Raw genomic sequence first — 17,414 nt, forward strand, 5'->3', positions numbered from 1 at the left:
TCTTCATTTATTGCTCATATTGTAAATGTGTGCTTCTAGCAGGCAGGGCTGCCTACCTGTCCCCTCCTTCCCACATTACCACCAAATGTGCTTCTTCCTGTTGTCTGTTAGATATACTGCATTGGGTATAAGTTAGTCCTTCTTATAAGTAAAAACACAAGCCCCAACACATAAACTTTCTGGTATCAATGTTAGGTACTCTTGTACCCTTTTTGTTTGGTTGGCTTTTGACTCCTTAAATATATGTTCCATATAGTGTGATTCAGTAAAGTTATAGTATTACCTGTGTAAGATAACAGATCTACTTGAACAACTTAATTTTTTTGTAACAGGAGGTAGCCAACAGCCTTGCCAAACTGAGTGTCCATGCTCTGAGTCGCCTTGGAGGGTATTTGGCTGAAGAACAAGCAACTCCAGAAAATCCAACCATAAGGAAAAGCTTAGCTGGCATGCTGACACCCTATGTTGCTAGAAAACTTGCTGTGGCTAGTGTGACTGAGGTATGTGCTTTAATGAATAGTGCAAGATCCTTTAAGCAGTAAAGTAATACAATAATATTGATTTAGGAAACCTAAAAATTAAGAACGTTCACGTTTGTTCTCTCAAGCAAGAAACTCACTTTATAGTGGATTGATGCTAATGATGTCAGTTCTACAAGTCCAGTTTTTGCGAGGGCAAATTAACTTTGTTTCTCAGCTGTGGAACCCATCATAATTCTTACCAACCTTGAGTCACAAAGGGACAGGACAAGAGAGTGAAGTTGGAATGGTGTTTCACAATGGCAGACTGCTGGGAGATAGGAGACCCAGAGTCTATTTCAAGCTATTTATTGTAAGCCATAGCTTATTCAGATGCAGGGCTAAAATCCTGTAAGTAAATACATATATACACGTGTACATGTATATGTATCTGTGTACATACATAGATGCATTACAAAAATCAGTATGACATGATAGATCTCCCAACCTCTTTAATTTCTTTTGCAAGGATTATTGAGAAATAATCTAAGAATATAGCATTAAAGAATTAGGTAAACTAGAAATCCGTTAAATAGGTTACTATTATCCTTTAATTGTAAACAGAGTACTGAAAGGCATTAAAAGATTTTAAATGAAGACACTAGATCCTATGTTTGGTATAACAAAATAAATGGATTGATAGATTTGTACCAATACGTTAACTGTAATTATTTCTGAGTGGCAGAATTGTAGGCACTTTTTCTTTTGTTTTCTCTAATGATAAACTGTTACTTTTGTAAGTGACAAAATCCTCAGGTTTCCAAAGTAATTTTACAACTTTTAAACAGCTTATTTGTTTTTAATCCAATGTGATTGAGTCCAGTTTTCAGTGCTTGCCATGCTTTTCAGTCCCCATGTGTGAAAGGCAGTGGCTCTAGATGCCACTGGTTTTTTGTTTTTTTTGTTTTTGTTTTTTAATCTTGTTTTGTTTTACTATTTTCCTAAACACTAGACGACCAGGACCACTCTTGATGTTAGTTATTTTCCTGGACTTTTTACTCAACTATGTGATACATTTTGCTGACGGAAAGCATTCTCTCCAAAAATGACAACAAGTTCGGGATTAACTTCTATAGCCATCCCCACCAAAAAATTTTTATAGCATTTCAAAATTAAATGTTGGCATGAGCTCCATCTGGATTTAATAAAATGCTTAACAAGAAATTAGCCTTTTGAAAACAAGGCTTGCATGTCTGTATAAGATGGAGGTTATACTCCTCTGTTTTCCTATTAGCAATAGACCTCTGTAAAAATAAAAGCTTTTTATTCAGACATTTAAGGAATTGTGAAATGTCTGTGTTTACATTTCAAATTGAGGAGAGCTTAACAATAAGAAAGCACACCAGTTGCCTAAGCAGCCATAATCTATGCCTGCAGAATGACTGCACAGCCTTCAGTATCAGGGTGTGGTCAAGAAAATCTAGCTTTCTCCCCATAAATTTTATTTTCCTTCATACAGGTATGCTTCTTAAAGACTTGGTTTTATTTTCAAATACATGTATATAAAGGTATTATGTTGTGATTCTTTTCAAGCTTATATTCACAATGTGTTTATTAAATACTTTAAAAATATTGAATTTCACTATGGCACAGCAGATTTTGAGAATGTTGAAGTCAGACTCAGTTTCAGATCCCAGTTTCACCAGTTACCAGTTGTAAGACCTGGGACAAATAATTTAATGATTTGCAGCCTTAGTTTTTCTCAGCCGTAAAGTGGGTCATATCAACAAACTTGTTAGAATTATTGAGATACTTATTATTGAGGTCCATTATACTATAGGCAACTATTTTAGTGTTTGGCATATGATAGACAATTTTAATAATTGATAATGTCGATAATTTTTTTTCACTAAATGTTATAAAACAGTAATATTGTCTCCTAGATTTTGAAGATGCTTAACAGCAACACAGAAAGTCCGTATTTGATATGGAACAATTCTACAAGAGCAGAATTACTTGAATTTCTTGAATCCCAACAAGAAAACATGATTAAAAAAGTATGTCATTGTTTTATAAATTTCTTGGGTAATTTATTCTGATGGAATCTCTGGAAATATAGCAGTGTTGATTAGAACAGAAAACTATTTCTCAGTTTAGTGTCAGTCAGTATGGCTTTCTGCTATCTAATATTTGGCCCATTTAAGAAGAGTATTTTGTTGTATGTGGTAATACATCAGGATTTTTTATTATTGTTACCACTTATATACAGCTGTCTTCTATTTTAACCAGTTTTTTAACCCAGAAACCTTATTTTAGTTCACTCCAACCTCTTTTCCCTAGTAAGTGAAAGTTGCTTTCCAGTGTCAAAACTCAACATTTTTTTCTACCCTACCACCTTTAGTGGAGAAGCTATTACTAAGCCATGGGAAAAAAAAAAAAAAGGCAGTAGGATGGGCAATAAGGAGAAGACCTGGATAATCCATACACTAGATGGTTGAATCTTGATGACTTTGAAGATAATTATGTGTGTGGCTTTGGAAATTAGAGTAGCTATTACTGTAATATCTCCATTATTTAGCGTTTTTGAGCTCATTCCATGTTAGTACTTAGAACTCTTTATGGATAAAATTTTTGAGAATTGCAGAGCTAGGGAGAACAGCTTTCACATTTCTGTACATTATCTTTGTTTTGTTTTTATTTTTGAGACAGAGTTTCCTTCTTGTTGGCCCAGGCTGGAGTGCGATGGTGCAATCTCGGCTTGTTGCAACCTCCGCCTCCCGGTTTCAAGCGATTCTCCTGCCCTGCTTCAGCCTCCCGAGTAGCGGGGATTACAGGCATGGGCCACCATGCCCAGCTAATTTTGTATTTTTAGTAGAGATGGCGTTTTTCCATGTTGGTCAGGCTGGTCTCAAACTCCTGACCTCAGGTGATCCACCCACCTGGCCTCCCAAAGGTCTGGGATTACAGGCATGAACCGCCATGCTCGGCCTTCTGTACATTATCTTTTACCGGAATAGACATAATAACATCTCTTTGTTTAGCATTTTATAATTTATTGTATACTTTTACATGTTATTTTAGTCCAACCTAAATTCATTTTGGTTTCATTCTTAATCTTCTTTGGGACTGTTTTTCTCCCATTCCTCTTTTGTTTTTCAGCACTTTTGTTCAGTGTATTACTTCTTTTTTCTTTCTTTTTTTTTTTTTTTTTCTTTGAGACACAGTCTCACTCTGTCACCAGGCTGGAATGCAGTGGCGTGATCTCTGCCCACTGCAACCTCCGCCTCCCGGGTTCAAGTGATTCTTCTGCCTCAGCCTCCCGGGTAGCTGGGACTACAGGCGTGCGCCACCATGCCCAGCTAATTTTTGTATTTTTAGTGGAGACAGGGTTTCACTATATTGGCCAGGATGTTCTCAATCTCTTGACCTCATGATCTGCCTGCCTCAGCCTCCCAAAGTGCTGGGATTACAGTCGTGAGTCATCGTGCCCGGCCCAGTGTATTACTTTTTAAAACCCAGTCCAAATATGCTCATTTCTCAACTCTGTTTTACTACATCTTACTAGGTCTGATGTCTGCTGAGTTGATTAAGAATAAAGTGTCATACTTGTTTTATAATCTCTTGCTCTAAGACTTTTGTTAGCTGACCTCTGATCCTTTGAAATTTTAAAATGAGTTAATAATAGTAATATTTGGAATAAAAAAAATGTAATTGTGTGCCTATTCCAAAGTCATTTTAAGTGCTCTGACATGTATCACACCACATTTTTTCTCTAGAAAATGCATAGATCTCTCAAGTTATTTATCTGTTAAGTTATTAAACTGAACATGGATAGATTTACATCTAACAGTCTATTTTCATCTTTTAAAAAGGGTGATTGTGACAAAACTTATGGATCAGAATTTGTCTACAGTGATCATGCCAAAGAACTTATTGTAGGGGAGATTTTTGTTAGGGTGTATAATGAAGTTCCTACTTTCCAACTGGAGGTAAGCTCTCTGCTTTTAATTTTATCTGATACCTTTGATCATCTGTTACTAAAAGTTACTAGTTTAGTCACACTGTATAGAAGCACACTTCATTTTATTGCACTTTCTTTACTATGTTGCTTTTCTCTTTAAAAAAAAAAAAAAGAAAAACAAATTGAAGGTTTGTGGCAACCCTGTGCCGAGCAAGCCTGTTGGCACCATGTGTTCACTTCCTGTCTCTGTGTCACATTTTAGTAATTCTCTCAATATTTCACACTTTTTCTTTATCATATCTGTTATGGTGATCTGTGATCAGTGATGTTGCTCTTGCTAATTGTTTACATAAGATAGTGAAGTTCATCAATAGTGAACTTCATCAGTAACTGTATATGTTCTGATTGTTCCACCAACCATCCGTTCCCCAGTCTCCCTCTCCTGTGGCCTCCCCATTCCGAGTCAACAATATTGAAATTAGGCCAGTTAATAACCCTACAAGAGTCACAGGTCTCTCACTTTAAATCAAAAGCTAGAAATGATTAAGCTTGATGAGGAAGGCTTGTCAGAAGGTGAAACAGGCCGAAAGCTATGCCTCTTGTGCCACACAGCCAAGTTGTGAATGCAAAGGAAAAGTTCTTGAAGGAAATTAGAAGTGCTACTCCAATGAATACATGAATGATAAGAAACTGAAACAGCCTTATTGCTGATATATGGAAAGTTTTAATGATTTGGATAGAAGATCAAACCAGCCACAACATTCACATAAGACAAAGGCTAATTGAGAGCAAGGTCCTAACTCTCTTTAATTCTGTGAAGGCTGAGGGAGAGGGTAAGGAAGCTGCAGAAGAAAAGTTTGAAGCTGGGGGGGTTGGTTCATGAGGTTTAAAGAAAAAAGCTATCTTCATAACATAAAAGTGCAAGGTGAAGCAGCAAGTGCTGATGGAGAAGCTGCAGCAAGTTACCCGGAAACTTAGCTAAGATAATTGAAGGTCACTACACTAAAGTTTCTAATGCCTTCTATTGGGAGAGCATGCCAGCTAGGATTTAGCTAGAGAGGAGCAATCAATGTCTGGCTTCAGAGCTTCGAAGGACAAGTTGACTGTCTTGGTAGAGGCTGATGCAGCTGCTGACTTTTATGTTGAAGCCAGTGTTCATTTACCCTTCTGAAGATCCTAGGAACTTTTAAGATTGATAAATCTGTTCTCACTTATAAGTGGAGGCTAAACAGTGGGTACTTATGGACATAAAAGTGGCTATAATAGACACTGGAGACTACTAGAGGGAAGAGGGGGGGTGGTCAAGGTTGATACTGTAGTCAGTACCTGGGTGACAGTCATACCCCAAACTTCAGTATTCCAGGTGACAAGCTTATAAACCTACCCCCGAATCTAAAAGAAAAGTTGAAATTATTTAAAAAAAAAAATGCTAAATCTACTCTGCCTGTGCTCTATAAATGGAAAAACAAAGCCTGAATGACAACACATGTTTATGCATATTTTACCAAATATTATAAGCCCAGTGTGGAGACCTACTGCTCAGGAGAAAAGAGCTTTCAAAATACTACTGCTCACTGACAATGCACCTGGTCACCCAAGAACTCTGCTGGAGATGTACAAGGAGATTAATGTTTTCATGCCTGCTAATACAACATCCATTTTGCAGCCCATGGATCAAGGAGTAATTTCAAGTTTTACATCTTGTTATTTAAGACATATATTTCATACGGCTATAGCTACCATAGATAGTGATTCCTCTAATGGATGTGGGCAAAGTAAATTGAAAACCTTCTGGAAAGGATTCACCTTTCTAGATGCATAAGAACATTTGTAATTCATGGGAGGAGGTAAAAATATCAACATTAGCAGGAGTTTGGAAGAAATTGTTTCTGGCTCTCATGGATGACTTAGAGAAGCTCAAGATTCCAGTGGAGGAAGTCACTGCACATGGGCTGGAACTAGCAAGAGAACTAGAATTAGAAGTAGATCCTGAATATGTGACTCAGTTGCTACAATCTCATGATAAAACTTGAACAGATAAGGAGTTGCTTCTTGTGAATAAGCAAAGAGTGGTTCTTGAGGTGAAAGCTTGTGAAGATGCTGTGAACATTGTTAAAATGACAAAAGATTTAGTATATTACATAAACTGAGTTGATAAAGCAGCAGCAGGGTTTGGGAAGATTGACTTCAATTTTGAAAGAAGTTCTCCTGTGGATAAAATGTTATCAAACAGATCACATATTACAAAGAACTCTTTCATGAGAGGAAGAATCAGTTGATAGAGCAGACTTCATTGTTTTACTTTGGGAAGCCACCCCAACCTTCAGCAACCACCACCCTGATTAGTCAGCAGCTATCAACATCAAGGTCACATTCCCACCAGCAAAAAGATTGACTTGCTGAAGGCTTGGATAATGGTTAGCATTTTTTAGTTAAGGTATGCATATAGTTTTTTTAGACATAATACTATCGTGCACTTAATAGTAGACCACAGTATAATATAAAAATAACTTTTATATGCACTGGGAAACCAGAAAATATGCTTTATTTCGGTGATCTGGAACTGAACCCACACTATCTCTGAGGTGTGCCTCTACACTGAAATAATACCTGAAATAATACCAAATGCTTGTGATGGGGTAACCACTGACAGCTTGTGAGCCTCTTTATCTTGATTGTTGAAGAACTGAATTTTGTGAAGTTTGTTCACAAGAAGTTGTTCCTTGCCCAGCTTTTTCTTATATTTTATGCCTACTGCTATCCCATTGGGCCATGGCCTTTAACTCAGTAGTCCTTCATGGACGTACAAGGCCAGTTACATGCTCTTTTCATCACAAGGGATTTCAGACCACCAGACCTGAGGCTTCCTCTGGCCAGTATTAGGAGAAAATATAGGTTGAAAATAAAGATTTTTTTCGAAGATGACTGGAGTCACATCAGGTCATCTTTTGTAATGATTCCTAATCACTTCCAGAAGCAACTGAGGAGCTTCTTCTGAGGGCTTGGGGATCATATAGGGAGTTTTTGCTCTCATTTTTTGTTTTTTCTATTTAAAGACAGGGGTCTCACTCTCTTGCCCAGGCTGGTCTCAAACTCCTGGCCTCAAGCAGTCCTTCTGTCTCAGCCTCCCAAGTAGCTGGGATTACAGGTGCAAGCCACTGCACCTGACTTGTAGGAGGTGGCAAAGAGGATTTGGTGGTTGATTTGTTTGTAAGAAGGAAAGAAGTGAGGCTTTGTTTTAGAGTTTGCTCTTAGAAGAAAAATTTACTAAGCCATAATATATATCACTTATCACAGAGTAATATATATGTAAATAGCTATTAAGCAGAATGAGTTAAGTGACTTGTGAAGTCCCTTTGAAAATTGTTCTTTGAATCTATGTTCTAAATTTTATGTAACTTTTAACTATAAAAATATAACCAAATTTTAGAAGTTCTATATCATACTGTTACTTCGATTGATAAAGGGAGGAGGTATTCTAATCTCAGAATTGTTACACTAAGATACTAATGGGAGTATATCAGATCTCTGGAAGTTGAGAAATACCGTATGTTTCCTGCCCTCTACATGTCCCCCATAATGCATAGGTGTATTCGTATGTATGTATAATTTTATCATGTTTATTCACTTTCATAGCTTAAAGTTCTTTCTTTTGCTATGGAGTTATTTCTTAGGGCACCCATGTTTTTTAAATACTTGTCTGCTTTGATTAGGTTCCAAAAGCATTTGCTGCAAGTCTCTTGGATTATATAGGCTCCCAGGCCCAGTACCTGCACACATTCATGGCCATCACACATGCTGCAAAAGTGGAGTCAGAACAACATGGAGATCGCTTACCGAGAGTAGAAATGGCTTTGGAGGCTCTGAGAAATGTCATAAAATATAATCCAGGTATGTGACTAAACCTTTGATCAGTATAATACAGGAGCCCTAAAAATTCCAATAATCAATTTGATCGGGGAAACTCAGGGAGAATTATGCTTGGTTATAATGTATTAATATAACATTACAGGGAATTGACCCTGTAATATTTTTACAATAAAAGTTAAGCTGGGGGGAGAGGTCAAGGCACCATGTTTAGAAAAATTCATGTCTTTATGAGAACATGTATCTAAATGAGTTGAAAAGGCAGAATAGTTTGATAGCATAAAATTTCACATTAATGTCATAAGTTAACATATCAAGTATAAGTGCTTGAATTAGAGTTATTTAATAAAAAGTCATCTAATTTTTGCCTCCTTTCTGGTCTCTAACCAGTGCCATGTGCATATGGGCACTGATATTTTGAAAACTTGCCTGAAGTTTTGGTGTATAAAATTGAAATAAAGATGTGAGAGTTCCTACTCTTAATCATCTTTAAGAGGACATTTCCAAAAATATTACTCTAGCCTGACTCCAGGGAGATGGGTGAGTGAAAGTCTAACAGCTTCTTTCAACTCTAACTTTGATAATAAATATAGAATATAAACCTAAAATAATACAAATTCAATTTAAGTTACTTGATCTTTTAAAATAACATTAAACATTACCTTTCAGGTACATTTTTACTCTTCTTGGTATGTATTAAAGTACTATTAAAATTCTGACTTTTGGATTATTGCCAAAAAGTTATTTAAATAACAGTAATTAAATATTGGGAAAATTACGCATTTACAAGATGTACATTGGGATGTTATTAAAGACAGTGTTATAAAATCTGAAGAAAACTTTGTCTTTTTTTTTGCAGTTGTCAAAGTGTCGAATATTGCTAGTGGTGTGTTAGGAACAAAGAAATTGTAGCAGAGCAGACTGTTGATTTGGAATTTGTAAAAAGTTGAAGAAAGGCCTGTGCAGAAATCCTTCTGATAATATCTATCACATTTATTAGAATTAACTCTCTCTTGTAATTTAGAAGTATGGTTTGTGTGTCATTGATGTATTTGACAGTTATTCCCTATTAAGAAGTGGTTTGAAAATGAATTTAAAAGCAACATATTTATAGAATATTCTCAAACTCTTTAATTTGAAGGAGGCTTACTGAGAAAAGATAAAAAATTACACTGTTTTACTGCCACATAGAAAAGGAAGAATATGCTGAACAAAACCTGTTTCATGCTTTTGTTTTATTAACAACAAAATTGGGAGTAAATACATGGGATTAGGATTTGAGGTAGGTAGGAATGGAAATACCATTTCATTTTATGTATTTTCACAGGGAGTGCTTTGTATATTCATACCAGTTTGTATTATAGTTAAGTGGCAGAGTTCTAACCTAGTCTTATTTAAAAGCCAGATCATGTCAGAGTCTCCCAAAGTATAACTAGGTTGAGGGGGGTAACCCTAAGGTCTAGAGGTAAAGAATAAAATTACTACCTTACACTTTAGATTTTTGAGCTATATTTGGATTGTTTATTTGATAAAGGTCTTAGCCTGAGGGTTAGGGGTGGAGATAGGAATGCAAACAAAGTAAACCTAAAAAGCTCTAGTACCTTACGTTTTGCCTTTTCAGACTTATGGCTGCTTAGAGGTCAACCACTTACTTCATGTCACAGATGTTTAGAAAGGGTTATCAGAGACTTAAAATTGACAGTAAACAAGTTTATATCGGTTTTCTGAAGCTAAATAATTTCAAACATCTCTTGGAAATAAAAAACCATTTTATTCTTATTCTCTAGGTTCTGAGAGTGAATGCATTGGGCACTTTAAGTTGATATTTTCTCTTCTCCGAGTTCATGGAGCTGGTCAAGTGCAGCAGTTGGCTTTAGAGGTAAAAATGTTTTGTTACTAAAGCATGTTACTTTTCCTACCATTTACCATGTGTGATTTGAGTCTTGATCAGTCATTGAAGTTGAAGTGTGCTTTTTTGTTTCATCATTTTGCCTATTTAAGCCACATCAATATTTTTTGAAACTTGAATTAACATGTCAATTTGAAGAGTGAATATTGCACAATTGCACAGTGTCGTTCAAAGTGGTTCTCTTTCTGTTATGCGTTAGGGCTTGGGATAGTGTTGTACAGTGTCAGGTATGGGTTAAGGAATGGGCTTTACTGGGGAAGCTTAGAAGCCACACATCAGCAAGAAGATGGTGCAGGGTTTCCCTGATTGCTGTGTTCCCATGGAGAGACATATTGAGGCCATATCTGTTGGCTGCATACTGTGGGTTTGCATTCCAGAGGAGTGATCCTTGTTCCTCCCCCGCAGCTGATCTCCCTTCTTACAAATCTAGTACAAAAGCCACCTTTTCTATGAGGGTTACAGACAGACACCTGGGTGTGCTGCTGTTATAGGAGTGGCCTAAAAAAGCCAACTGCCAGAACCCATGGGTCTTAAGAGTCCAAGAGAAGTTGGAGTCCTCTTGTTCAGGATATTGAAGCCACTAGTCTCATAGGATGCTGTTTAAATGTAGCCTTTTCTTCTGAGAGAGAAGCAAGAAGTCCCTAGTCACAAGTAGTTCTTTGCCCAGGCAACCCAGACTTCCCAGGATTATTTCTGAGATCTTTATCTTTGTAACACACACAGTTGATTGCACAGAACACCAAATGTAACCCTGCAGTAACAGGTATATAGATGGTTTATGAATAATTTGTGTAACATGTTCTTAGATACCATTTTGGCTTAAAACAGATTTTTAATAGAATAAAAAACTTTAAATTGGTCAACAAGCTTAACAAGCAAGTTATTTCAATTGAAAACATGTTTTCCTACTTAATTCCTTCAAGCATCTTGTAAGTTTTAAATGAACGTTATTAAATCTAGGATATGTTGCACTGAGACACTGACCAATGATGTTTAGATGTATACTCTAAAAGAATTGAGTGGTCATCCTTTCCGAAAGAAAAACATACCTGTTTCTTTATAATAGAAAGATAACCCCAATCTGTTGTGCTGGGTGCTGAAGACATTTACTTTTTTCCTCTAAAAGTAAAAAAGTCCCAGTAGTGAGAATCATTATTTTCCTAATCACCAGCCACCACCCAAACTCTGTAATTGGAAAACACTATAGTATGTACCTTAGTTCTGGAGCACGTATGGGTATAGGATTGAAGGCTTCTTAGAAACCTCAACGTATTATTTCCAAAGAGATTAAAGTAATAAAGGCAATCTTTTAAAATCAAACGCTTATCTAAAAGTTAAATGTTTCGTCCCCCAAGCATTTGTCTCACTTCTACAGTCTATATGACTTAATTTGATTTAGGTTCAAAATTATTTCTGAAACTTTTACTATCCTGTTGATTAATTTGCAGGTTGTGAATATAGTGACATCTAACCAAGACTGTGTCAACAATATTGCTGAATCAATGGTTTTGTCCAGTTTATTGGCTCTTCTACATTCGTTGCCATCAAGTATGTATGCAGGTGGAATTTTGGAAACCACAGCAGGATCAGCCCGTGGAAGGGAGTTGTTGCATAATTGATACAAAACCTCAAACAAATGTCATCTGTGTTTAGTTTTAAAGTGTTCTTTACACTAGATTTGTCTTCCTAATTATGTTTTACATAGGTTACTGTCTTGCATTTCCCATGTCAAAAGTTGACAGTTGGGGGTGAGAGAGGTCCAAAACCAACAGAAAATAACCTGGGATTTTCAGTTTGTTGAGATCCATACATGGGTAATTGAGAATTAACTAATATTTCATGGCTTACTAAATATAAGTAATCTTGGATGATAGAAAACATGCTTAAGATACTGATGGCCTTGTATTCAGCTTAGTGTTCAAATCTGTGTACTTTGTCTTTTGCTGATTTGATATTAATAAGATAAAATACCAAGGTGGTTTAAAAAATATCCCAACCTTATTTCCTGAATACAGCCTGCCCTAATCTATACAATTACCTAGTCTAATGGTTTGTAATTATGCTAAAACCAACCTGAGATTGCTTTTCAAAGGCAGGAATATTGAGTTTGTAGGCAATTACATGTAACTCCAAACTCACCAATAACCAGAATACATTGCTTAGTTGACTTTGCCAATCCCTTGGAAGTCATGTTAATCTTGAATTCATGTCTGTCCACCTCCGTAAGAGAAGGAACCATGTCATTCATCTTATATACCAGTGGCTTGCTTATTTTTGGTGTTATGTTTGGTAAATTGAGTTGAATTTCCATGGAATTTTTTTTCTCTTCAATACATGATATGCTTGAAACAGATCTTTAAAATGGCAGCTTTGTAAAGTCATTTCCAGATTGTTTTTATCATATCTGCAACCTTAGTTTGTTTTTCTTTTTTCTTGGTTTTCAGTAGCTTTGTGAGACTTCAAACAATGAAAACTAAACGGGTTGGTGAAGTAAAGGATGTTATGGAACTCATAATTTTTATTACTTATATAGTCCAGTCAATATTTTAATCTTACAGGGAAAATAGCTGGCATCCAGATATTTTAGCCTACTCTCTATCATTCAGATTTCAGACTAAATTATCTTACTCTGTTTGCTAAGGTACATTGTTACTGTTCTTGTTGTTTTCATGTCAGCCTAATACTTTGCAGCCTCTGCCTTATTTGCCAACACTTTATTCGTTTGGCTGCCTGTCATTCCCATTTGACTCTAGAAGAGTTAAGTCCAGTAAGCTATACTTGCATATAATATGGTAGTGACTGGGTGAGAGGCACACAGGCTTTGTTCAGAAGGATGCAATTATGTCTTAGAATGGAACCCGGTCTTACAACTGCTGCTTCCTACTTTTTCCCTCAAGACAGTAGCACCAGGTAAAAATCTTAGATGCCTGATTAGAGTGTCCTCTGGGTGTCAGGAAATTAGAAGATTTTTGGATGTGCAGTGAACAGTGAGGTAGGAAGACAGGGTTTTATAATGGTTATGAGTATGGACTTTGGAGTCAGTCAGACCTGCATACAAAACTCAGCTATACCACTTACTAGCTGTGAGACCTTGGGCAGGTTAAACTGGACCTCAGCTTCCTCACTGATAACATGGCCATGAAAATACCTGTCTCACTGGTTATTATGAAGATTAAATATGACATCCTGTGTAGAACATCTAGTTAAGTGCCTGGCACAGAGCTGGTGCCAAGTAAATAGAAGCTAACCTGATGATGCATTCCTTGAAATGTCTTTTACTCTGCAGGTCGTCAGCTTGTTCTGGAAACTCTTTATGCTTTGACATCAAGTACAAAAATAATCAAAGAAGCAATGGCAAAGGGTAATGTATAGAGTGCTTTCTTAGCTAGTCATGTACAGTATAATGAAACTTATTTTGAGCTGCATTTTACAGCCTGATAAACTAGAAGAATGCTTTAGAATGTTTAGTTTTTAAAAACTACATTGAGTTGAAATATGGTTGAAAATGAATTCTGATTAGAAAAGTCAAATTCTTTATAAGCATTAATTCTCTTTTTCCTTCATAGGTGCTTTGATCTATTTACTGGATATGTTCTGCAATTCAACACATCCACAGGTTCGAGCCCAGACAGCAGAACTTTTTGCCAAAATGACAGCAGATAAACTAATAGGTCCAAAGGTAGGTACAAAATAAGTTCTTGAAAGGAAATTAATTATTAAAGCTTTGTTACTTTGATACTGATTTCAAGAAGTTTAGTAAAATCTGAGATGGTGAGGATAAGGAAATGACGTGATGTGAAAGTTGGGAAATTGACATTCTAGAAATTGTTCTTACATATTACTGTTTGAGAAAACTAGAGTCAGGGCAGTCTGTACTGGAATTGAAAAGTCTTAAGAGAATGTTTGGATTATGATGATAAACTGTTCATCTCCCTCAAAGAGAGAACAAAAAGTATATCAAGACTATGACAGAAAATAGGTTAGACTTTCACACTTCAAGGATTGACCTGTGGAAATAACTAGTGAAGGAGATGGTGGTTTGTGTCTTTTACATTCCACACCTGAATTATTAAGGACATGCCACCCTCAGCAGTGAATTCATATAGGGACATGAGTGTAACAGCACCTCTGGCTTCCAACTCTTCAGGGAGATCTTCTGTCCCAAATCTGGAGATAACCAGATGATGTCTGGATCCATGGTCCAGTTTGAAGAGCAGGAACCTGTTAAAACAATAGTTCTGAATAGAATTTCATTCAGGTGCAAGTAGTATCCATGTCCCTTTATTTTGTTACCAAGTCAGTTTCACAAGTAGTACTCACTGAAGAATCCTCTGTGCCTGACCACAAAGCAGCACCTTAGAGTCATAGGGGAACCATGAAATAAAGGCTCAGGAGTCCTACTTTCAGAGTCTGATTCAGTAGATCTAGGGTGGGGCCCAGGAGTCTCCATTCTTAACATGCTTCCAAAGTGATTCTTTTGAAGTCTATTAGGACTGATATTTAGGGATCATTATTCAAGCAAGTGCACAAAGGCACTTTGGGTAAGGGGGAGGCTAAGGTCCCCTACCTCTATCTAAAGTCAGGGTGGCTTTCCTTGTACACATTGTGCCTCCATGTAAAGTTCAGTTTGAAAAAAAAAAAAAAGGCCAAGGCTAATTAAACACTTTTTACATTAATAAAACAAATTGGATTCAGTTGTTGTTTTCTTGCTTGATCTCTCAGTCTAGGTATTGAGAATCTATCATAGGACCTGAAACAGTTTTACTTTAGTAGTAAGTTCACAGTCTTCAGCAGAGTTGATGAGACAAGGGAGATTACATTTGGAAGCCTACAGGAGGGTCTATAAAATAGTTAATATTTAATATTGAATTTTCTTAAAGCTAGAGCTATGTAGCACATAACTGCAATATCTAATATTAGTTATTTTTTCAATAGTGTTTTAGATGTTTAAATATGTACTGGAATCGACTGAGCCCTTTGGTTATATTTCTGACCTTTGAAATATGTGCAGAACAAATTTTGTCAAGCTGACTGTTTTTACACTTAAACTTTCTGTATAGAAAAAACACAAGTATCAACGCCTTAATTGCAAGAGATTCTATTCTAGAACTGTGGTCAGTAAATTTTTTTGTTTTTCAGACAGTCTGGCTCTGTCACCCAGGCTGCAAGTGCAGTGGTGCAATCTCAGCCCACTGCAACCTGTCTCCCAGACTCAAGCCATCCTCCCATCTCAGCCTCCCAAGTAGCTGGCACTACAGGCATGTACCACTACACCTGGCTAATTTTTGTATTTTTTGTAGAGGTGGAAAGGTTTGGCCATGTTGTCCAGGCTGATCTCAAACTCCTGAGCTCAAGTGATCCACCCGCCTTGGCCTCCAAAAGTGCTAGAATTTGCAGGGTGAGCCACTGTGTCTGGCCAAAAATTTTTTTTCTTTTTTGGTAACAGTTTTCTTGAGCTATTAATATCATTGACATACCATATAGTTCACACATACCTAGTGTACAACTCAGTGATTTTTAGTATATTCACAGATTGAGCAACCATAATCAATTTTAGGTTTGATTTTCATCAACCCAAAAAGAAACCCTATTTCTATTAGTAGTCACTCCCCATTCTCCCTTTCCCCTAGCACCTGACAACCACTAATCTACTTCCTTCTGTATAGATTTGCCAAATGCTAGGCATTTTATATAAATGGAATCATGCTATAGTCTTTTGTGACTGACTTCTGTCACTTAATGTTTTCATCTATGTTGTAGCAAGTATTAGTAAATTTATTTTTATTGCCATATAGTATTCCATGTTTTGGTATCCATTTATCTCAATGGACACATGGATTGTTTCTTCTTTTTGGCTCTGCTAAATTACAATACTGTGAACATCTGTGTACAGGTTTTGTGTGGACATGTTTTTATTAGGAGTGGAATTTCTGAGTCATGTGATAATATTATATTAAACCTTTTGAGGAATTGTCAGATTGTTTTCCAAAGTGGCAATACCATTTTACATTCCCCTAGCAATGCATTTATCATCTTCTTCTCTAACACTTGTTATATCTTTTATGACAACCATCCTAGTAGGTATGATGTGTTACATCATGGTTTCGATCTGCATTTCCCTGGTGGCTAATGTTTTCATGTGCTTATTGGCCATTTGTACAACTTTTTAAGAGAAATGTTTATTTACATCCTTCACTAATTTTTAAATTTAGATTATTTATCTTTTTATTATTTTGTAATTGTTCTTTATATGTTTTAGATACTAGTCCCTTATTATAGATACGATTTTCAAATATTTTTTCACATTTTCCTGATTGTTTCTCCACTTTCTTGGAGCACGAAAATTTTAATTTTGAGGAGGTCCAGTTCCTTTTAGTTAGGCTTGTTCTTTTGATGTCGTATCTAAGAAACCATTGCCTAATCCAAGGTTACAAAGATTTGTGGCTATGTTTTCTCTTCAGTGTTATAGTATTAGCTCTTAGGTTTGTGTTTTGATCCATTTGAGTTAATTTTTATCCATGGTGTGAGGTAGGGGTAGGCCAGTAAACTTTTTCTATAAAGGGTGTGTTAGTCCATTTTCATGCTGCTGATAAACACATACCCGACACTGGGCAATTTACAGAAGAAAGGTTTATTGGACTTAACATCTGCACGTGGCTGGGAAGCCCTCACAATCATGGCAGAAGGTGAAAGACACGTCTCACATGGCAGCAGACAAGAGAGGAGCGACTGTGTAGGGAAACCTCCCTTTTTAAAACCCTCAGATCCCTTGAGACTTACTATCATGAGAACAAAACAGCACGAGAAAGACCTGCCCCTGTGATTCAGTTACCTCCCACCGAGTCCCCCCCACAACATGTGGAAATTCAAGATGACATTTGGGTGGTGACACAGCCAAACCATATCAGGGGACCATATAGTCAATATTCTATCCTTTGTGGGGTATGTGATCTCTGTTACAAAAATTGAGCTCTTCTTTTGTGACAGGAAAATAGCCATGGACAGTAAATGAACAAATGGATGTGGCTGTGTTCCAACAAAACTTTATATACAAAAATAGATGGCAGGCCAGATGTAACCCCTTGTTTGCCAACCCCTGTTGTAGAATAGCTGAGTAACCTGAACATAACTGAAGGTTTATGGTCACAGTATTTGCCTTATGTAAGTTTTTTGCTCAAATGTTTAATAGTATACACGCCAGTGAGTAATAAACTTACGT

At 36.6% G+C, this 17,414-nt stretch overlaps 1 protein-coding gene across 1 annotated transcript in view; it reads left to right on the plus strand.

Annotated features, from left to right (window-relative positions):
* The window catches only part of DNAJC13 (DnaJ heat shock protein family (Hsp40) member C13), a 120,705-nt gene that overhangs the window by 85,058 nt on the left and 18,233 nt on the right, over positions 1-17,414 (plus strand). Inside the window, 8 exon segments of the mRNA XM_017868346.1 lie at positions 333-500; positions 2,402-2,515; positions 4,331-4,447; positions 8,133-8,310; positions 10,074-10,165; positions 11,644-11,743; positions 13,482-13,556; positions 13,762-13,874. Of these exon segments, the coding sequence (XP_017723835.1) occupies positions 333-500; positions 2,402-2,515; positions 4,331-4,447; positions 8,133-8,310; positions 10,074-10,165; positions 11,644-11,743; positions 13,482-13,556; positions 13,762-13,874 (957 nt within the window).

The sequence above is a fragment of the Rhinopithecus bieti genome, unplaced genomic scaffold, assembly GCF_001698545.2.
Source record: "Rhinopithecus bieti isolate Rb0 unplaced genomic scaffold, ASM169854v2 scaffold_2453, whole genome shotgun sequence".
Lineage (NCBI taxonomy): Eukaryota > Metazoa > Chordata > Mammalia > Primates > Cercopithecidae > Rhinopithecus > Rhinopithecus bieti.